The following is a 21,516-nucleotide window of genomic DNA, read 5'->3' as shown; positions in this document are numbered from 1 at the left end:
GAGCTGGAGCTACTGCTGAGACCCCAGCCAGGGACCACCAAGGGGAGGGGACAGCGGGGATGTTGGGGGGGAGGTGGCACCAGCAAGGTCTCTGGTGGGACCTCAGGGACGTCACACAGGTGGGACTGGGCTTGTCCACTGGTGACAAGGGACAGGGCAGTTGGGAAATTACACCATCGAGGCCACCAGCTGGTGGCCATGGGGGACCCACCGCTGGTAGACCAGTTCAAGGACATGGTGGCCCCTGTGGTCCCCACCCTGGCCACCTGCATGTCCCCTCCAGTGTCCCCCACTTGTCCCTTCCATGGCCACCTGCACGTCCCCACCATGTCTCCTCTCTGTCCCCGCCATGTCCCCTCAATATGTCCTCCTCATATATGTCTCCTTCCATATCCCTCTCCTTGTCCTCTCCAGTGTCACCTGATGTCATTACCCCCCCCCCCCCCCGTGACACTCATGTCCCTTCCATGGCCATGGCCAACGCTGTCCCCAGCGTCCCTCTATGCCCCACCCCCGTGTCCACCTTTGTCCCCTCCTTGACCATTTGTTTTTCCCCCCATGTCCCCCCTCTGTGTGCCCTCATGTCCCCCACACAGCCACCCCCGTGTCCCCTCCAGTGTCACCCGTGTCCCCCCACGTCCCCTCTCTGTCCCCCCCACAGCCACCTCCGTGTCCCCTCCAGTGTCACCCGTGTCCCCCCACGTCCCCCGCTCTGGCCACCTCCTCGCTCCCCCCCCCCGCGTCCCCCCTCTGTCGCCCCGTCCCCCGTCTCCCCCCTCGCCCCCCCGCCCCACCCCCCGTGGTACCCAGCCCCGTCGCCATGGCAACCCCCTGCATCCCGCGCCCCGCCCCGCGCCGGGAGGGCGGCCCCTGCCCTGACAGACAGCCCCGGCGACCAATGGGAGGCGGTGGCCGGCGGGGCGGGGCCGGGGGGGGGCGGGGGGGGGGGGCAGCAGCGCTCCCGCACGGCCGCGCCGGCGGCTCCTCGGCCGCCTCCGCCGCCCTGACCCCCCCCGGGCCCGCTGCTGCCCCCTCGGCACCCTCCAATTGCCCCCCCCCGCCCCCCTGCTATCCTCCCAGCCCATTTACTGCCTCTCCCACCCCTTCTGCTCCCCCCCCCACCCCCTGCTGTCCCCCCCACCCCATTTACTGCCCCCCATTGTCTCCCATCCTCCCTTCTGCCCCCCCCACCCCCCCTCCTCTAGCCTCGCCATTGTCCCCCGACCCCCTCTACAGCCCCCCCTCTATCCCCCGACCCCCTCATTGCCCCCCCCCCCTCCTTCTAGCCATCCTCCCCCCCCAAACCCAGGATGGCACGGGCTGCCCTCCCCCGGGCCGGGCCGCCCTCCCCTCAGCTGCCCCCCCCCCCCGCCCACACCCCGTTAGGGCCCTAGTGGGGGCCGGGATGCGGTGGCCAGGGCCCCCCCCCCTCCTGCTGCCGGCCGCTGCCGCCGCTGCCATGGCCTCGCTCGGGCCCCACGGTGTCCTGGGGGCCCCCCCGGCCCGCGGTGAGTCCTGCCCCCCCAATTGCCCCCCCCCGCCATCCAGCCAGCCCCATGGGTGCCTGGCCATCCATCCATCCGCCCATCCATCCATCCATCCCCATGGCCAGCCATCTGTCCATCTGTCTGTCCATCCCCATGGCTGTCTGTCCATCCAGCCCCACACTGACCATCCCCATGTCCCTCCGTCTGTCCAGCCAGCCAGCCCTATGGCCATCCATCTGTCCATCCAGCCCCATGGCTGTCTGTCCGTCTGTCCATCCAGCCCCACATCATCCATCTCCACGTCTGCCTGTACATTTATCCAGCCAGCCAGCCCCACATCATCCATCTCCACGTCTGCCTGTCCATCCACCCGTCCAGCCAGCCCCACATCCATCTGTCCAGCCAGCCAGTCCCATGTCCATCCAGCCCCATGTCCATCTGTCCCCACATCATTCATCCATCTCATCCGTGCGTGTGTCCATCCCTGTGTCCATCTGTCCCCATCTTGCATCCCTTGCCTGTGCCCCTCTGTCCGTCGCTCCCCGCATCCCTCCATCCCCACATCCGTCTATCCCTCGGTCTATCCCTCCGTCTCTCTGTCCTGCCCCCCACCCCCCCCTCCCTGGTCCCCAGCCCTCAACCCCTTCCCTCCGGTCCCCCCCGCCTTGTCCCCAGCCTTCTGTTGTCCCCATCATCGCCCCTTGTCCCCCCCGCCTTGTCCCCATCTCTTGTGCCCCCCCATCCCCAGCACTCTGTTGTCCCCAGCCCCTCGGCTTCCCCGCCCCCCCCCCGCCCCATCCCTTCATCCCCCCATTGTCCCCAGCCTCCCGTTGTCCCCATCCCCTGTATACCCCTCCCGTGCCCCCCATACCTCTGTCCCCTGTTGTGTCCCCATCCCCTACCCCCCCATTGTCCCTGTCCCCCCATTGTCCCCGTCCCCTGTCCCCCGTTGTCCCCAGCCCCCTTGTTGTCCCTCCCCCCCATCACCCTCCCTCCTCCATTACCCGGCTGGGAAAGGAGAGGGGGGAGGGAACCCGGGCATCCATACCCCTCCATCGTGTCCCCGGGGCGGAACTGGGCCCCTGAGGGGCGGGGGGGGGGGGGGGGGGGGGGGGGGGGGCTAAACACCTGTCCCCACGGGCTCAGCTAGATGGAAATGGCTGATGCGACCCCCCACCCCTGGGGACATCCCCCTCTCTGAGACACCCCCCATGGGACTCTCCCCAGGCAGGACCCCCCAGCCCCACGGGACCCCCAAAATTACACCCAACTGCCCCCCCACCCCCATGGGTCCCCCTTCAGCTGCCCCGCCCCCCCCCCGCAGCCAGGGTGCCCACCACCGGGACCCCATATCACCCCCGTGGGACCCTCCTGCCTGGTGCACACTCCAACCACCACCCACAGCCCCATGGGGCCCCCCCAGATACATCCCATGCCCCCCCCCCCCGTGCCCCCCATCACCCCCGGGCCCCACCCCCCCAGTCTTCCTCCCCCCAGCCCCGGGGTGCACCCCACTACCTTGGGGACCCCCCAAAATGGCTTCTCCTCCCTCCACCCCCCCAGGGAGCCTGCCCCCCGGGCGGGGGCTGCTGCCCCCCCCTTACGCCGTGGTGCTCATCTCCTGCTCTGGGCTGGTGGCCTTCGTCCTCCTCCTCCTCACCTGCCTGTGCTGCAAACGGGGCGACGTGGGCTTCAAGGTGAGGGGTGCTGTCCCCCCTCCAGCATGCTGGGGGGTGGGGGAGGGCCACCCCTTGATGCACTTTGACGCCCCCTTGCACCCACCCACCCGGGGGGACACAGGAGTTCGAGAACCCCGAGGGGGAGGAGGACTCCGGGGAGTTCACACCGCCAGCGGAGGAGACCTCATCCTCCCCATCCCTGCCCGATGTCTACGTCCTACCCTTGGGGGAGGTAGGGGGGCCCACCCCCCCACCCCCCCCCACCGGTAAGGGGGGCTGGGGCGTGGGGGAGGTGATGGGGAGAGGGACTCCATGGATTGGCTCTTGGGCTCTTGGGGGGGTCAAAGAGGGGTTCTAGGTCACTCAGTGTGTGGTTTGGGGGGGTGTGAAAGTGGGTTCTAGGTCACCCAATGGCTTGGGGGGATCCTCTGGGTGACCCAATGGTTTAGGGGACCTCATGAATGCTCAGAGACACCCCAGAGGCACTGGGCGGGGGGGGGGGCTATGGGTGTTCTAGGTCACCCAGCGGGTGGTTTTGGGAGGTTGAAAGGGGGTTCTAGATCACCCAAGGGCTTGGGGGGATTCTGTGGGTCACCCAATGGCTTGGTCACCCAATGGTTCATGGGGGCCCTCTAGGGGCTCAGAGGCACCCCACAGGCACTGGGGGTGGGCTATGGGTGTTCTAGGTCACCCAGCATGTGGTTTGGGGGGAATGAAAGAGGGTTCTAGGTCACCCAAGGGCTTGGGGGGATCCTCTGGGTCACCCAGTGGTTTAGGGGGGCCCTCTAGGTGCTCAGAGGCACCCCACAGGCACTGGGGGGGCCCTACGGGTGTTCTAGATCACCCAGCAGGCACTTCAAGGTGGCTCAAAGGAGGTTCTAGGTCACCCAACAGATTGGGGGGATCCTGTGGATGCTCTAGGTGTCCCCCCCAGTACCGAGTGACCCCCTCACAAGCTCCTTGTTACCCTTGGATTCTTTTTGAAGTATCTGGGGGTACCAGCATTTAGGGCAGGGAGCACCCAGTATTGTGAGGGCACCCAGAATTTAGGGGGGCCCCACCCTGGGGTAATTAAACTGGGGCAGGTGTCGATGCCCCAGAAATGTCACCAGTTGCTGATCAAAGTGGTGACATGCAGTGGCGCTGAGATGCCAGCAGCTGAGACAGGGGGTGGATGTCCCCCCCCAAAACTGCTCATCAGGGGGGGCTGAGCCCCCCCAGTATACCTTGCCCCATCTTGGGGTATTATTGGGACCCCTTAATGGGTTCTGCCCCAAGTGGGGGGGGGGGGGGGGGGAGGGGCTGATGGCTCCAGGGCACCGATAAGGTCCCTGTGGGAGCCCCACTGCACCCCACCCCCCCAAAAAAAACCCTTGCACCCCTAATTCTAGACCCATCGAAGCCCCCAAGCTTGAGCCGGCAGCATCTGAGCTACCTCCAGGAGATTGGCACTGGCTGGTTCGGGAAGGTGAGGGAGGGGTCTCGGCAGGGCGGAGGGGGGATTTAACAGGGGAGTCACTCCCCTGAACCCCAAAACTTCTTGCCCCCCCCTCAGGTGATCCTGGGGGAGCTGTTGGGGGATGCCAGCCCAGCACAGGTGGTGGTGAAGGAGCTTCGAGCTGGTGCCGGAGCCCCTGAGCAGCGACGCTTCTTGGATGAAGCTCAACCCTACCGGTACTGGGGAGGGGGGAGGGGTAACCCCGGCGTCTGAGGGGTTTGGGGGGGCTGGAGCGGGGGGGGATGGGAGCGCATACACGCCCCCCAATGCTTTGCAGGAGCCTCCAGCACCCCAACCTGCTGCAGTGCCTGGGGCTGTGTGGGGAGAGCGGGCCACTGCTACTGGTCATGGAGTACTGCCAGCTGGTAAGCGCTCACGTGGTGGGGGTGGGGGTGTTGCACGGGGGGAGGTGTTGCACGGGGGGGGGGGGGTGTACGGGGTGGGGGTTGCACGGGGGAGTTGGCACAAGGGGGTCTGCATGGGGAGGGTTGCACGGGGAGGGTTGCACAGGGAGGGGCTGCACAGCTTTTTGCACATGGGGTTTGCACAAGGGGGGGATGCACAGGAGCGCTGGGCATGAGCACTTGCACGGCGGGGGGTGCGCAAGGGGTTCACAGGGGCTCTGCCCCCTGCCCCCCGCACCACCCCGTGTCCCAAGACCACCCGGGTCGTGTGTGATCGTGTGTCTGTCCGTCCCTGCCCGTGACCCCATCAACCTCTGGCAGGGGGACCTGAAGCGGTACCTGCGGGCGCAGCGGGGGGCTGGGGGGGGGGACGCCAGAGCTGCCCCCCCGCGACGTGGCCACGCTGCAGCGGTTGGCGCTCGAGGTGACCCTGGGGCTGCGGCACCTTCACCGCCACGGCTACGTCCACAGGTACTCCCGGGGTCCCCCTTGGGGTGGGGGTCTCCCCCAGACACCTGGGTGACCCCAAAATGCCTGGGTCCCCCCCCAACACCCGGGTCCCCCCCGGGGTGGGTGTCCCCCCGAACACCCAGGTCCCCCTTGGGGTGGGGGTCCCCCCAAACGCCCAGGTCCCCCCAGACACCTGGGTGCCCCTCAGATGCCTGAGTGTCCCCTGGGATGGGGTCCCCCACAAACATGCCTGGGTTCCCCTTGGGGTGGGGTCTCCCTGAATGCCCGAGTCCCCCTTGGGGTGGGGGTCCCCCCAAACGCCTGGGTGGCCCCCGGGCCTGGGGGCTGAGTGGGTCCCGCAGCGACCTGGCCCTCCGCAACTGCCTGCTGACCTCGGAGCTGACGGTGCGGCTGGGGGACTACGGGCTGGCCCACAGCAACTACCGGGTGGGTGGCACCCATGGGGACACGGCCGGGAGGGGACAGGGGTGGGGGGGGACACAGGGGTGACTGGGGTGGGGGCAGGGATGGGGAGACACAGGGATGAGGACATAGGGGTGACCAGGATGGGGACCAGCCAGGGCAGAGGGATGCAGGGATGGGCACCAGCTGGGATGGGGACAGGGATGGGAGGACATGGGGATGACCAGGAAGGGGACGACCACGATGGGGACAATCCAAGAGGGGGACACACAGGAACAGGGGCCAGTTGGGATGGAGACACAGGGATGACCGGGATGGGGACAGGGATGGGGACAAGGGACAGAGGGATGACCAGGATGGGGACCAGCCAGGGCAGAGGGATGTGAGGATGGGGACAGGGATGGCAGGACATGGGGATGGGGACAGAGGGACCAGCCAGGATGGGGTGACAAAGCCGGGGACCCACCAGGACAGACCCAGGGGCCTGGGAACATGCTGGGAACACGGTGGGGACAGGGACCCACCAGCACGGGGCCAGGAGCCTCAGGACCAGCTGGGGACAGAACTGGGACCTGCTGGGATGGGTAGGGCCAGTCTGGGGCCAGGGTTGGGGACAATGGGTGACACCCTCCCCCCAGGAGGACTACTACGTGACCCCTGAGCGGCTGTGGGTCCCCCTGCGCTGGGTGGCCCCCGAGCTGCTGGCAGAGACCCAGGGGACCCTTGCGGTGGCAGAGCAGAGCAAAGAGAGCAACGTCTGGTGAGTTGGGGACACAGGGGACACCAGGGGACATCAAGGACATTGGGGACACCCCCATCCCAGTGGTGTGGTGTGGCAGCGTCACCCACCCTGGTGCCAGGTTGTCCCAGTGGGGGCATGGGGTTGCAGTGCCCGGGTGTGACTGGGTCCTGATGTCACATTTTGGGGTGTCATGGTGTTACAGTGTTGGGGTGTGACAGCGCTGGGGTGCTGCAGCACCCACCTGTGACAGTGTGACACTGTCCTGATGTCACCACGTCCTGTTGTACCGGCAACAACTGAATGGTGCCCAGGCGGGACATTGTTGTGATGCCAGACATGACAGCATTCAGCCCAACGGCGTCATGGCGTTGTGATGCTACGGTGGGCCCTGGTGTGGCGGTGACAAGTGTCACAGTGTTGTGATGCCACAAGACCCGGCATGATGGCCCCTGGTGTGACAGTGACAAGCATCATGGTGTTGTCACCCCACATGACAGTCACTAGCGTTAGGGTGACAAGCCTCACTGTGTCGTGACGCCACCACACCTGGCATCATGGTGTCACAATGCCACTGTATCCAGCACGACAGTCCTTGGGTGGTGGCGTCTGTGGTGACAAGGAGGGTGTCACGGTGTCCCCATCAGGTCGCTGGGGGTGACGCTGTGGGAGCTGTTTGAGCTGGGAGTCCAGCCCTACCAGCACCTCTCGGACCAGGAGCTCCTCGGCCGCCTGATGCGCCGACGTCCCCTGGCTCTTGGCCGCCCCCGGCTCCGCCTGCCCCACGCTGACAGCTGGTGAGTGGGAGGGGACAGGGGGACATGGGGGGGACAGGGGGACATGGGGGGGGACAGGGACCCCCCAATACATCCACCCACCGGCTGTGTCCTCCCATCTGTCCCTGTCCCCCCAGGGGGGTAGGTGCCCATCCCTTGGGTGTCCCTGCCACTGTCCCTGGGGTGTTCCTGTCACTGTTCCGTTGTCATCCCCCACCCCATGCCACCCCCGTCCCTGGGTTGTCCCCGTCCTTGGGGTGTGTGTCCCTGTCACTGTCCTGTCCTATCCCCCTATGCCATCCCCATCCCTTGGGTGTCCCCATCCCCAGGGTGTCCCTGTCACTTTCCCTGTCCCCTCCCACCATGCCATCCCCTTCCCTGGGGTGTCCCTGACACACACACATCCCTGCCCCTGGGGTGTCCCCGTCACCTCACCCCCCCCCCCCCATTTCCATCCCTGTCGTGTCCCCGTCACCTCCCCCCACCCCCACATCCCCGTCCCTGGGGTGTCCCTGTCACACACACCCCCGCCATCTCCATCCCTGGGGTGTCCCTGTCACCTCCTGCCCCTGCCATCCCCGTCCCCGGGGTGTCCCCATCACCTCCCCACCACCACCATCTCTGTCCCCGGGGTGTCCCCGTCACACCCCCCCACCCCACACCCCCCATCTCCATCCCTGGGGTGCCCCTGTCACAAACACACACACACACACACCCCCGCCATCCCCGGGGTGTCCCTGTCTCCCCATCCCTGGGGGGTGTCCCCGTGAGTGCCCCCTGCCCGCCAACACCCACCGTGGGGGGTGGGTGCCACCCGCAGGTTCGGGGTGCTGCAGTCCTGCTGGCGCCCGCCCCCCCAGCGCCCATCGCTGGAAGAGCTGCACCGCCGGCTGAGCACCCTCCTGCGGGGTCCCCAGGGGGGGTCCCCGGCGCCAGCCCCCCCCCCCTCGCCCTCCCTCCGCCTTCCCCCTCCTCGACACCTTCCCTGGCCCCGATCCCGAGGACGTCCTCACCGTCACCCAGAGCAGCCGGGGACGTCTGGCTTTCGAGTGTCTTTGGGAACGCGCCCGGGGGGGCCGCTCTGGTGGGGGACCCCCACCTCAAAACCGCCCCAGTACCTTGGGGACCCCCGGGGTGCTGCCGGTGTTGGGTGCCCGCAGCCCCTCGGGGACCAGCGAGTACTACATCCGCCTGGAGGAACACGAAGGTGGGGGGGACGCCGGTGAGGCCATGGCCCCCCCCGCTGTCCCTAGCCGTCGGGGGGGGCTCAACCCCTTTCGCGGGGTGCAGGAGACAGCACTGATGGGGGGAGCTGGGGAAGGGTGGGGGGAGCGCAGCTCGGCAGGGAGCACGGCTGGAAGTGGGGGGAGCAGCCCCCGGCGCCCCTTGGCTTGTCCCCTCTGCCGGGGGGACGAGGAGGGAGAGGATGGGGACACCCCCCCACCCCCCTGTACCTGCGCCCTGGCCCGTGCCGATGTGGTGCGCGGGTGGCGGGAGCGGGGGGCCCCCCTGCGGCCCCGCTGTGACAGCGCCGGGGACGACTCATCCCTGCGGGCGGAGAGGGGGTCCCTGGTGGAGTGTCCCGCGGCCACTGAGGCCACTGAAGCCACCGAGACCGCTGGTCACCCCGGGCTTTGGGGGGCAGAGGGGCAGGGGGCAGCAGTGGGGCAAGACGAGGTGGCACTGTGGGGACAAGAGGGGACGGCGATGACCAAAGAGGTGGCACCTGGGGCGCAAGGGATGTCCCCTTTGGAACTGAAGGTGGCCCCATGGGGACAAGAGCGGTCTTCGTCAATGCAAGAGGGGCCACCGCTGGCACAAGGGACATCCCCTTTGGCATTGGAGATGGCCCCGTGGGGCCAAGAAAGGTCTTTGTTGATGCAAGAGAGGCCACCACTGACAAGAGAGGTGGCACCTGGTTCACAAGGGACATCCCCTTTGGAACTACAGGTGGCCCCTCAGGGACAAGAGAGGCCACCATTGATGCAAGGGACATCCCCTTTGGCATTGGAGATGGCCTTGTGGGGACAACAAAGGTCTTTGTTGATGCAAGAGAGGCCACCATTGACAAGAGAGGTGGCACCTGGGACACAAGGGACACCCCCTTTGGAATTGGATGTGGCCCCATGGGGACAACAGAGGTCTTTGTTGACTCAAGAGAGGCCACTGTTGGCACAAGGGACGTCCCCTTTGGCACTGGAGATGGCTCCATGGGGCCAAGAGAGACCACCGCTGACCAGACAGGTGGCACCTGGGGCACAAGGGACATCCCCTTTGGCATCGGAGGTGGCCTCATGGGGACAAGACATGTCATCGTTGACACAAGAGAGGCCACCGTTGATGCAAGGGACGTCCCCTTTAGCACTGGAGATGGCCCCGTGGGGCCAAGAGAGGCCACCATTGACCAGAGAGGTGGCACCTGGGACACAATCCCCTTCAGCACCCCAGATGGTCCCGTGGGGACAAGGAATGTCACCTTTGACACCAGAAACAGTGCCTGGGACACAAGGGACGTCCCCTCTGGCACCAGAGATGCCCCCATGGGGACAAGAAAGGCCACCGCTGATGGGAGAGGTGGCACCTTCGGCATCAGAGAGGTCCCCTTTGGCACTGGAGACGTCCCCGTGGGGACAAGAAACGTCTTTGAGAGGAGAGGCAGTGCCCAGCACACAAGGGACATCCCCTTTGGCAGCAGAGATGGCCTCATGGGGTCAAGAGATGGCACCTTCGGCACAAGGGATGTCCCCTTTGGCAGCAGAGACATCCCCATGGGCACAAGAGATGGCACCTACACAAGAGATGTTACCCAGGGAACAAGGGTCATCCCCTTGGGCATACGAAATGTCACCTTTGGCACGAGAGACAGTGCCTGGGGGACATGGGACATCCCCAGTGACACCAGAGGTGTCCCCATGGACCCAAGAGATGTCACCTACCCCACCAGAGATGGCACCTGGGGCACAAGGGACATCCCCTTTGTCACAAGAGATGCTGCCTTCATCACAAGGGACGCCCCCTTGGACAGACATGACAGTGCCAGGGGCACAAGGGACCTCCCCGTGGTCACATTGGACAGATGTGACAGCACCCGGCGCACCAGGGACATCCCTGTGGATACAAGGGACGACGCCTGGGGCACCAGGGACATCCCTGAGGGAGGATTTTCCCCGGGGGGGTCCTTGGGGACCCCCACCAGGGTCTCCCTTCCCAGGCACCGGCATCCTCGTGGCCGTGGCTGTGCCACCGCTGGCCGCACTGGCCGAGGGTCCCGAGGAGAAGGTGGCCCTGGTACCCGGGGTTCTCGGGGACCCCCCCACGGTCATCCCCTGGCCAGGCGGGGACACCCAAGGTGGCGGCCCAAGGGGGGGCACAGGGAGGTGCCAAGGGACATCCCCAAAGGGGTCTCCAGAGATGTCCCCAAAGGGATCCCCAGAGAGGTGCCAAGGGATGTCCCCAGAGATGTCCCCAAAGGGATCCCCAGAGATGTGCCAAGGGATGTCCCCAGAGATGTCCCCAAAGGGGTCCACAGCAGGGTCTCCAGAGAGGTGCCAAGAGAAGCCCCCAAAGAGATGTCAAGAGATGTCCCTGTCAGGGTCCCCAGAGAGGTGCCAAGAGACATCCCCAGGGATGCCCCCCCCCGAACTGCCCGATGACATCCTCAAGGCAGTGCCCAGAAGGGGACACAAAAAGATGTCCCAGGAGGTCCCCAGAGAAGTGTCCCAAGAGGTCCCCAAAAGGGTCTCTGAGGAGATGCCCAGAGATGTCCCCAAAGGCGTCCTTGGAGAAGGTGCCCAAGGGGTCCCCAAGGAGGTGCTCAAAGTCCCCAACAGGGTCCCCAGCCCGGTCCCCAAAGGGGTCCCCGGGGAAGGGTCCACCCAGGTCTCCGAAGGCATCCCCAAGGAGATGTCAAGAGAGAGCCTCAAGGGGTTCCCCAAGGAGACTCCAAGAGATGTCCCCAAAGAGATGCCAAGAGATGACCCCAAAGGCAGCCCCGAAGAGATGCCAAGAGATGTCCCCAAGGAGACGCCAAGAGATGTCCTCAAGGGGTTCCCCAAGGAGACTCCAAGAGATGTCCCCAAAGGCGTCCCCAAGGAGGTGTCAAGAGATGATGACCCCAAAGGCATCCCCAAAGAAATGCCAAGAGATCTCTCCACAGGGTCCCCAGAGGAGATCCCCAAGAGGGTCCCCAGCGAAACTTCCAGGGGGGCCATCCCCAAAAGAACCTCCCAAGGTGTCCCCAGCCCCAAGGGTGTCACCACCCTCACCGGGACAGCGCCCAGGGGACAGCGGCTACGAGACAGAGACATCCCCATCACCCGCAGCAGGGGCCGGTGGCAGTGGCACCACCAAGGTGGCGGTGACCCCGGGGACACAGGTGTCCCATCGCGGGCAGGGGGACAGGGACGGGGACGTCCCCGGGGCCACTGCCGAAGGGGGGTTCGTGGTGCAGGTGTGCCAGGAGCAACTGCAGGTCACCCTACGCGAGGACGTCACCCGAAATCTGCTGGCACCCCGGGGACAGGACGAGCACCCCGAGGCCCTGGCACAGGGGGGGGCCAGCAGAGGGCGGGTGGGGGACAACGGCCACGGCGGCGGCGCCACCGACGTCCCCGTCCCCACGCCCACCCCCAGCAGCGCCGACATCCGAGGTGGGTGAGGAATGAGGCTGGGAAGAGGGGGGCAACAAGGGGCTTTTGGGGGCAGGAGGTGGGGGGTCTTCTGGGGTGGTGCATTGTGGGAAGGGGGCACCTCCTTGTCCCCCTCTTTTGACTTTTTGTCCCTTTTCTCTGCCCCCTCTAACCCTCCAACCATCCCCACTGCCCTCTAACCTGCCCCACGGCCCTTCTCTACCCCCCAACATCACGGCACTGCCCCCTAACCTGCCCCATTGCCCTGCTCTGCCCCTCAACCTGCCCTCCTGCACCCCCAAACCGCCTAAACCTGCCCCACGCCCCCCTCTAACCCCCCCAACCTTGCTCCACTACCCCTCAACCTGCCCTATAACCCCACCCCCGACCTCCCACTAACCCCTGACCTGCCCCACGGCCCCTCTCCGCCCCCAACCTCCCCTCCCACGCCCTCTATCGCCCCCAACCTTGCCCCACTGTCCCCTAACCTGCCCCACACACCCTCCCCACCCCCCAACCCCGCCCCGCTGCCCTCTCCCCTTCCCCACGGCCTCTGCCCCACCCCAGCGAAGGCCTCCCGCCTCTCTCTCCCGCTGCCGCCCCTGGCCCTGAGGCCCTTCCCCCGGCGCGGCCCGCGAGCCCCGCGCTGGGAGGCGGCGGAGGCGCGGGGGCCGCCGGAGGAGGAGGAGGAGGAGGAGGAGGAGGACGAGGAAGAGGAAGAAGAGGCCGAGGCCGAGGGAGCCGAGGCGGCGGGCGGGGGCGGCGCCGCGGAGCCGGCGGTGCCGGTGGTGGTGACCCGCTGGGACGGGCGCGGCCTCCGGGGCCTCCTCAAGTCGCCGAGGGCCGCGGCTGAAGCGGAAGCGGCGCTGGCGCGGAAGCGCAAGATGGTGTCCTTCTTCGATGACGTCACCATCTACCTCTTTGACCAGGTGGGCGGGGACGGCGCTGATATGCTGGCGGGGCGCGGGAAGCCCCGCCCACAGGGGCGGGGAGGGTGGGGCGGAGGGGAGGGGCGATGACAGGCTCCGCCCCCCACCTCGCGTAGGAGACGCCTACCAACGAGTTGAGCTGCCAGAGCGCCGCCGAGAGGGAGGGGGCGGAGCCCGACGCTTTCGCGCCGCCTGACGGAGTCGGTGGGTACTGCCGCCGCGGGGAGAACCCGGGGGGGAGTGTCCTGGCCCACGGCGGGGGGAACTGGGCCCATGGAGGGGCTCAGCCCCGTATAGGTGGGCCCTGAGCACTGGGGGTGGGGAGTGTCCCTGCCCTGTAGCGGGGGGTCGGGGGTCTTGGGGGGAGACCCTGCCCCGGGTGGGGGCCACTGCCCCATAGCGAGGGGGTCCTGGGTCAAGGGGAGGCTCTGGAACCGCGGCAGGGGGATCTCTGCCCCACATCACGGGAGCCTTTGGGGCAGGGGGGGGTCCCTGCCCAACAGAAGGGGGTCCTGGGGGGGGTGTGTCTCTTCCCCATGACAGGGGTGTCCTGGGCATTGGGGGGGGGGGATCCTGACCCCCGGCACCCCACAGGAGGGGTCTTTGAGTGGGAGGAGGAGCGGGACCCCCCCGGCCCCCCCCTGGGTGGGGACCCCCGACGTGGCACCCGCTTCACCGTCTCCCCTGCCCTGGAGCCCCCCCGGGCCCCCCCTGAGCCCGAGCGCCCCACGGCCCGTGAGTGGGGGGCAGAGCTGGGGGGCTGGGGGGTGCAAAGGGGCAGATAAGGGGGGTTGGGTGGTCCCAGGGGGCAGATCTGGGGGGTGGGGGTCATGTGGCACATTTTGGGGGGGCTGAAGGGTGCGGAGGGGCAGATGGGGGGGCTGGGGGGTTATGGGGCAGGTGAGGGTGGGTGGGGATGCTGAGGGAGCAAAGGAGCAGATGGGGGGGGGGCTATGGGGCAGGTAAAGGGGGTTGGCTGTCCCATGGGGCAGATCCAGGGGGGCTGCGGGGGGTGTCACAGGGGCAGATGGGGGGTCTGAGGGGTGCTATGGGGTGGATGGGGGGGAGGTTGGGGGGTCCTGGGGTGTCAAAGAGGCAGAGCTTGGGGGTTGAGGGTGCTCAGGAGGGGGTTGGAGCTGGGGGTACCTGACACCCCCCCCACCTTTTCCAGCCCCCATCGAGAACTGACCCGGGGGGGGGGGGTACCGGAGCCCCTCCCCCAGCCATCGCAGCCACTTGGGGGGGAAGAGGGCTCCCCTGCTGCCCCTCCCCCCCAGCCCCCTCCATGGCGGCGGGGGGAGGGGCCTGATCCTATCCCCCGAACACTCCTTTTCTACAGTGACTTTGGGGGGGAGGGCGAATGGCCCCCCCCAGCCGGTGCCAAAATGGGGGCCGCTCCCCTCCCCCCTACCCCAGACCCAGCAAGGGGGGGCCCTGCCCCCATGTAGCCCCCCCAGTGCCAAACTTGGGGGTCCCGAGGAAGAACAAACCCCCCCCAGAATGGGGGAGGGGGGGGTGGGGGAGGGTCAAGGGGGGGGGAGGGGCATTAAAAAAAAAAAACTCCGGGTCTGGCTTTTACTTTGAATAATATGGTGTGTACTGGTTTGTACTGGGGGGACTGGTTTGTACTGGGTGCTGGGGACTGCCCCCCCCCCCTCCAGCTGGTTTGGACTAATAGGGGCAACTGGGCTTTACTGGGAACCAGCGAATCCTCAGCTGATTTGGACTGGGGGGCAGGTGGGGGGCCATGGGGCAGGTTGGGGGGCAGCTGAGGGAACTTGAGGGGGGGGCAGTTATGGGGCAGAGCTGCCCCATAGCCATAGTGTGGGGGTGGGGAGGGGCAGTTGTGCCACCCATCCCCCCCCAAATCCCCCCCTCCCCCTGCCTGAGCCGCTCTGATCCCCCCCTCCGCCCCCCCCCGCCCTCCCAGTAAAGCCCAGTAAGACCATTAAGCACCACTGGCCCGGCCTGGGTGGCCGCGGGAACAAACGTGCAAGCAGCTGTGGGGCGTCGCACACGCGTGTGCACAGGTATGAGGAAGGGGGGCTGGGGGGGATACACACATGTGGGGTGGGGGGCAGGAGGGCCCCGTGTCGCACACACATGTGTGAGGGGAAGCCGGGGGGGGGGGGGGGGGGCGAGGGGGTCTTGCACACACACGTGCAAGGGCATCGCTTCTGTTGCACCAAGGAGGTGCAAGGGGAGGGGGGGTCACATGTGTGCAAGTGTGTGCGTGCATGGCACATACACATGCAAGGGCTGGAGGTGCTTGTGCTGCACCTGAGTGTGCAAGGGGGGGGATGACACATGTCACATGTGCACGTGCAAAGGGCGGGAGGAGTCTGTGCGCACAAGGGAGCTGCATGTCTTGCACACACGTGTGGCGAGCGGCTGTTGCACATATTGCACGTGTGTGCACAGGGCTGCTCCCTGCATTGCACGCTCATGTGCAAAGGCCTGCAGCTCATATCACACACGTGTGCAAGGGGAGAGCTGTTGGCATCACATGCACATGGGGGGCAGAGCACTCGTCGTTGCACACGTGTGTGCACAGGGATCCTTTCTTGCGTTGCAGAGGCCTTCCTGGAGCTGCACGCGCACCCCGCCCCACACCCTTGGCCTTGCACACACGTGTGCCCCCACCATGCCACCCCACGCGCTCATCCTGGTGACCCTTGGGTGCTGCTGGGGGGGGTGGGGCCTGAGCCCCTCCCCCGCTTCATCTGCACCCCGCTCCCCCCTGAAATGGAGCCGGGCTGCTCCGCCGGCCCCTCACATGAGGACTCGCACGAGGCGTCGCACGACGGTTTGCACGAGGGCCCCTACGAGGGGCTGGCAGGGGCACGGCGCACCATCCTGCGGCTTCGCGAGGCGCTGGTGCAGCAGCGGGAGGCGGCATTGGAGCAGCGGGAGGCAGCGCGGAGAGCTGGCAGCCAAGCTGGCCCGGTGCCAGGCCCGGGCTCACCAGCAGGCCTCACATGAGGAGGTGGCGTCGCACGAGGAGGTGGTGTCGCACGAGGAGGCCTGGCGGGGGCAGGGGGAAAGGGGCGCAGCAGGTGCTGCAGGGCTTGCGGCAGCGGCTGCAGCAGCTGCAGGTGAGGCGGCAAGGGGGGAGGGGCTTGCATGCTCGTGTGCAACACACCTTGGTTGGGGCACGCTTCTGCATCGCTCCCTGGGATGCACTGCCCCCGTGTATCGCTCCTTGTGTTACACCGTCTTTGTGCATTGCTCCCCGTGTTGCGCCGTCCTCGTGCAGTGCTCACCGTGGTGCACTGTCCTCGTGCATGGCTCCTCGTGCCACAGTGCACCTATGCGTTGGTCCCTTTAGCGCAATCATCCTTGTGCCTTGTGCTGTGTCACACCCATGTGTGGCACCCTGGGATGCATCATCCTGGTACACAACTTGCACCATCCTCGTTCACTGCTCCCTGGGGTGCAGCACCCTCGTGCACTGCTCCTCATGCTGCAGCAGCCTTGTGCATCGCTCTGTGCGTTGCACTGGCCTTGTGCATTGCTCCCTGCGATGCACCATCCTCGTGCACAGCTCCTAGGGCTGCAGCACCCTCGTTGCACCGCTCCCTCATGCACCGCTCCCTCGTGCAACACCTCCCTGGCCAAACGCCCGGGTCCCACCAGAGGCGGAGGGGGTGCGGGGGGGTGTGGTGTGCTGGGGCGCATCGGGGCGCACACCCTCCCCCCCACCCCACCCCCAGCTTACCCCCTGATCCTCTTTGGGGGCCTTCTGGTGGCCTTGCAGCAGGGAGGCGGTGGGGGGAGTGGGGGTGCCCGGATGCCTGGGTCTTTCCTTCCCTCCCCCCAAACCCCCTCCCCACCCCACCCCCCCACCTCGTTGCCCTCATTAGCCCGGCGCTGATTAATTCTGGGCAAGGGATTAATGGGCAGCTCCTGGGCCGCCCTTGGGCTAAATATACCGGGGAGGGAGGGGGGGGCACAAAGGGCAAGTGGGGGGAGGGGATGGGGGCACTTGGGGGTCAGGAAGGGGGGTTGGGAGGGCAACTGGGGGGGGCTGGGGGGCAGGATGAGGCTATGGGGGAAGATGAAGGGGCAGTTGGGGGGCTGTGGGTTAAGATGAGAGATCTGTGGGGTGAGGTGGGGGGCTGCGGGGTGAGGTGGGGGGCAGGTTTGGGCGCCGTGGGGTGACGCCCCCCCCAGCAGAGCCGGAATGTCTCGGGGCTGCGGGAGGCGCTGCAGAAGAAGATTGGACTCCTGGAGCTGCAGCTCCATCACCATGGCAACGGCAGCCATCCCCATGGCAACCACCACAGCCACCATGGCAACCACTTTGGCGACACGGCCACCACAGCGACCACCATTTGAAGCACGGCAACCAGCACGGCGACCAGCACGGCAACCACCATGGGTGACCATGGCGACCACCACGGCAACCACCATGGCGACCACAGCAACCACCATGGTGACCATGGCGACCACCACGGCAATCATCATGGCAACCATGGCAGCCACCACGGCCATCACGGTGACCACGAGAAGCATGGCAACCACCATGAGAGCCCCCATGGCAACCACCACGGTCACCATGGTGGCCACAGCAAGCCCGGTGACCACAGCAACCACCACGATCACCATGGCGACCACAGCAAGCCCAGTGACCATGGCAACCACCACGGTCACCATGGCGACCACAGCAAGCCCAGTGACCACAGCAAGGCTGGTGACCATGGCAACCTGCATGGCATCCTCCATAGCAACCACCATGAGGGTCTGCATGGCAACCACCACAGTCACCACGGGGACCACAGCAAGCTCAGTGCCCACGCCAAGCCCCACAGCATCCTCCATAGCGACCACCATAGCAACCACCATGGCGACCACGGCAAACCCAGTGATCCCCACGATCAACACGGCAACCACAGCAAGCTCAGCGACCACAGCAACCACCACGGCATCCTCCATAGCAACCACTACGGGAACCATGGCAACCACCACAGCGACCACAGCAAACACAGCAACCTCCCTGGCAACCATTTCGAGGATCACCATGGCAACCACCACAGCCATCTTCATGGCAACCACTATGGGAACCACGGCAACCACCACGGTGACCACAGCAAGCATGGCCATCCCCATGGCAACCACCTGGAGCATCACTGGGCCCACAGCCATCACCATGGTGACCATGAGGCCCATGAGGAAGAGGAGGACCACGAGGACCACGGGGACCTCAGGGACCACCAGGATGTCAAGGACCCCCAGGACAAGCACAAGGGTGAGGGAACAGCAGGAGGTACGGGGACCCCCGGGGTAGGGACAAAGGTTGGGGACCCCCAGGGTTGGGGACACTTGGGGACAGGGGTTGGGGACCCCCCAGGGCTGGGGACAGAGGGTTGGGGACCCCCAGGGTTGGAGACACTTGGGGACAGAGGTTGGGGACCCCCCGGGGCTGCGGACAGTGGGCTGTGGACCCCAGGAGTGGGACCCCCGGGATTGGGGACACTGAGGACAGAGGTTGGGGACCCCCAGGGGCTGGGGACAGAGGGTTGGGGACCCTCAGGAGTGGGACCCCCAGGGATGGGGACATTTGGGGACAGAGGTTGGGGACCCCCTGGGGCTGGGTACGGAGAGCTGGGGACCCCCAGGGTTGGAGACACTTGGGGACAGGGGTTGGGGACCCTCCGGGGCTGGGGACCCCCAGGGGTGGGAACACTTGGGGAAAAAGGTTGGGGACCTTCAGGGGTAGGACCCACGGGGTGGGGGACTCTTGGGGACCCCCAAGGGTGGGATCCCCCTGCCCAGGGCATCCCCAAAGGACGGAACCCCCAGGGGACAGAGTGACTGGGGACCCCCACGGTGGCCCCCACCCCACTACGAGCGCCCCATGCTGATGGCCAGGGGGTTCCCCAGGTGCCGGGGTCCACCGGGGGGGCTTCCGCGTGGCCTTCCCCTCCGCACCAACTACATGTTTGCCCGGGCGCGGGGCACAGTGCGGCGGGCGCTGCGAGCGCTCTCCGCCTGCCTCTGGCTGCGCCCCGGGGGGGCCCCGCCCCTGGGCACCCCCTTTTCCTACGCTGCCCCCGGGCAGCCCAATGAGCTGGTGCTGCTGGCGTGGGGGGGGCGCCCCATGGAGCTGCTGGTGGATGACCAGGTGGGGGGGCTACAGGGGCTGGGGGGGGGGGCTGCTGGGGGGCTATGAGGGCTGGGAGTGGGGGGGGGGGGCTATTGGGGGGGGCTATGGGGGCTGGGAGGGGTGGGGGGCTACTGGGGGGGCTATTGGGGGGGCTATGAGGGGCTGGGAGTGGGGGCTATTGAGAGGGATATGGGGGGCTGGGAGGAGTGGGCGCTATTGGGGGGCTATGAGGGACTGGGAGAAGGGGGGGATATTGGGGGCTGGGAGGAGGGGGGGCTACAGGTGGATATGGGGGGACTGGGAAGTGGGGGGGCTACGGGGGAACTGAGGGGAGCTATGGAAGGTTATGGGGGGAGGGAGGTGGGGCTGATGGGGGCTATGGGGGGCTGTGAGTACCAGGGGGTTGGGGGTGGGGGAAGGGGGGGGATGGGGGAGTGGGGGTATGGGCGGGCTATAGGGAAGTATTGGGGGGCAGGGGTCTATGGAGGGGTGGGGGGGAGCCGTGGGGCTGGGGGCTCTGTGGGGCCAGCCCTGACAGCCCCCCCAGGCAGTGCCGCTGGCGCTGTCCCCGTCCCCGGGCCGGTGGCAGCACGTCTGTGTGACCTGGGGCGGCAGCGGGGGGGCACCTGGCGCAGCTCCAGGACGGGGTCCCCCGGGGCCGGGGCGGGGGGCTGGCGGCCGGCCACCCCCTGCGCCCCCACGGTGTCCTCGTCCTCGGCCAGGAGCAGGTACAGCGGTGGGGATGGGGGGGGCACGGAGGGGGGGGGCATGCAGGGACATGGGGGGGGGCACGGGGACACCTCGAGGTCACAGGACACCACAGGGTCATGGGGACACATCCCACTGTCTGTCCCTGTGCCATGTCCCTGTCCCCACCTCCCCGTCCCCATGTCCCTGTGCGGCAGCAGTGCCACATCCCCACATCCCAGTGCCACACCAGTGCCATATCCCCATCCCCACCTCCCCGTGCCACATGGGTGCCATGTCCCCATGTCCCTGTGCCACATGAGTGCCACATCCCCATGCCCCATGCCACATGGGTGTCATGTCCCCATCCCCGTGTCCCCATGCCACACGGCTGCCACGTCCCCATCCCCACGTCCCTGTGCCACATGGGTGCCATGTCCCCCTGTCCCTGTGCCACGTCCCCATGCTGTGTGGGTGCCATGGTGTCCTGTCCCAGTGCCACGCGGGCAGCACATCCCTGTGTCCCCATGGCGCCACGTGTCCTGCAGGACGCGCTGGGTGGCCGGTTCGATGCCACACAGGCCTTCGTGGGGGAGATCTCGAGTTCCAGCTGTGGAGCCGGGTGCTGGACGCAGCAGAGGTGGCCGCGGTGGCCGGCCTGCAGTGCTCCGGGCGGGCCGGCGACCTGCTGGCCTGGGCTGAAGGTGGCCTCGAGCTGCACGGCGGTGTCACCACCCTGCCCTTTGACCCCTGTCCCTGAGAGCCCCCCCAATGCCTGGGTCTCTGCCCCACTCGCTGGGTGGCCCCAGACGCCTGTGTCCCCACACCCAGACGTCCACATATGGGGGGGGTCCGCTTCATCTTTGACATTGACCCTTGCCCTCCATTGCCCCCCCAGCCCCCAAATGCCTGAGTCCACCCTTGGGGCGGTGGGGGTCCCCCTTACCTCTAACATTGGTCCTTGACCTCCATTGGCACCCCCCACCCCCCACACCTAGGTCCCCCCCAGACACCTGGGCAGCCCCACACACGCAGCCCTTGAACCCCTCCCCCCCCAGATGCCTGGGGCAGCTCTTGGCGCGGGGCGGGGGGGGTCCACCCTACCCTCTGCCATCGGCCCTTCACCCCCGCTGGGCACCTGGGTCCCCCCAACACCTGGGTCCACTTTTAGGGGGTCCATCCTGCCCCAATCCCCCTCCCAGGATGCCCAGGTACCCCCAACACTCCTCACCCTTGGGCGAAATTGGAGGGCTGCATGCCTGGGTTCCCCCATGGGGGGTGTGGGGGGGGTGGGGTGGGGGGGGGGCGTGTGTGGGGGGGGGCGTGGTGCCCAGCCCCATCCACTCCCAAACCAGTGTTTTATTCCCCCAAAAACTGCAAAATAAACCTTACACAGAGCTGCCCTGCCCCCCCCCACGTCTGCCTCCCCCACCCCCCCAAGAAAAAGGCTGGACCCCCACTGTGTTCACCAGCTTTAATGGGGCAGAGCCATAAATAGGGGGGGGGGGGGGAGGGGGAAGGCAGAGACTCTCAGACACCACCCTCACGCCAAACTGGGAGGGACTGGGGGGCACTGGGGGTCGGGTGGGGAAGCTGCAGACAAGGTTTGTCTGTGCACCCACCTCACACACGCCAGCCTCCTGCTTCTGCCCAGCAGAAGCCCCACTCACACGTGTGTGCCCCCCCCCCCCCCATGCCCCACGGGGTGCA

General features: G+C 67.0%; 2 protein-coding genes across 2 annotated transcripts; both read left to right on the top strand.

Moving 5' to 3' along the window:
• The first annotated feature begins 1,373 nt into the window (after positions 1-1,373).
• LOC130149692 (serine/threonine-protein kinase LMTK3-like) lies at positions 1,374-17,300 on the top strand. Its single transcript, XM_056339624.1, is given in 20 exon segments — positions 1,374-1,508; positions 3,051-3,184; positions 3,288-3,432; positions 4,558-4,634; positions 4,722-4,840; positions 4,942-5,029; positions 5,390-5,428; positions 5,430-5,539; positions 5,881-5,965; positions 6,580-6,701; positions 7,328-7,477; positions 8,277-8,391; positions 8,393-9,141; positions 9,258-10,534; positions 10,612-12,105; positions 12,652-13,013; positions 13,130-13,217; positions 14,944-15,043; positions 15,589-16,108; positions 17,187-17,300. Coding segments are annotated over 19 exon segments (5,454 nt in total). The 5' UTR covers positions 1,374-1,405; the 3' UTR covers positions 15,686-16,108; positions 17,187-17,300.
• Positions 17,301-18,951: 1,651 nt separating this feature from the next.
• Positions 18,952-20,566, top strand: LOC130149601 (neuronal pentraxin-1-like). The gene is made up of 3 exons (XM_056339429.1): positions 18,952-19,137; positions 19,667-19,847; positions 20,355-20,566. The coding sequence occupies exons 1-3, from the start codon at positions 18,952-18,954 to the stop codon at positions 20,564-20,566; spliced, it is 579 nt and encodes a 192-aa protein (XP_056195404.1).
• The last annotated feature ends 950 nt before the right edge of the window (positions 20,567-21,516 follow it).

Source organism: Falco biarmicus, chromosome 5 (assembly GCF_023638135.1).
Source record: "Falco biarmicus isolate bFalBia1 chromosome 5, bFalBia1.pri, whole genome shotgun sequence".
NCBI classification, from domain to species: Eukaryota; Metazoa; Chordata; class Aves; order Falconiformes; family Falconidae; genus Falco; species Falco biarmicus.
Note: the sequence above shows the minus strand (reverse complement) of the source record. Positions and strands in the feature narration are given on the sequence as shown.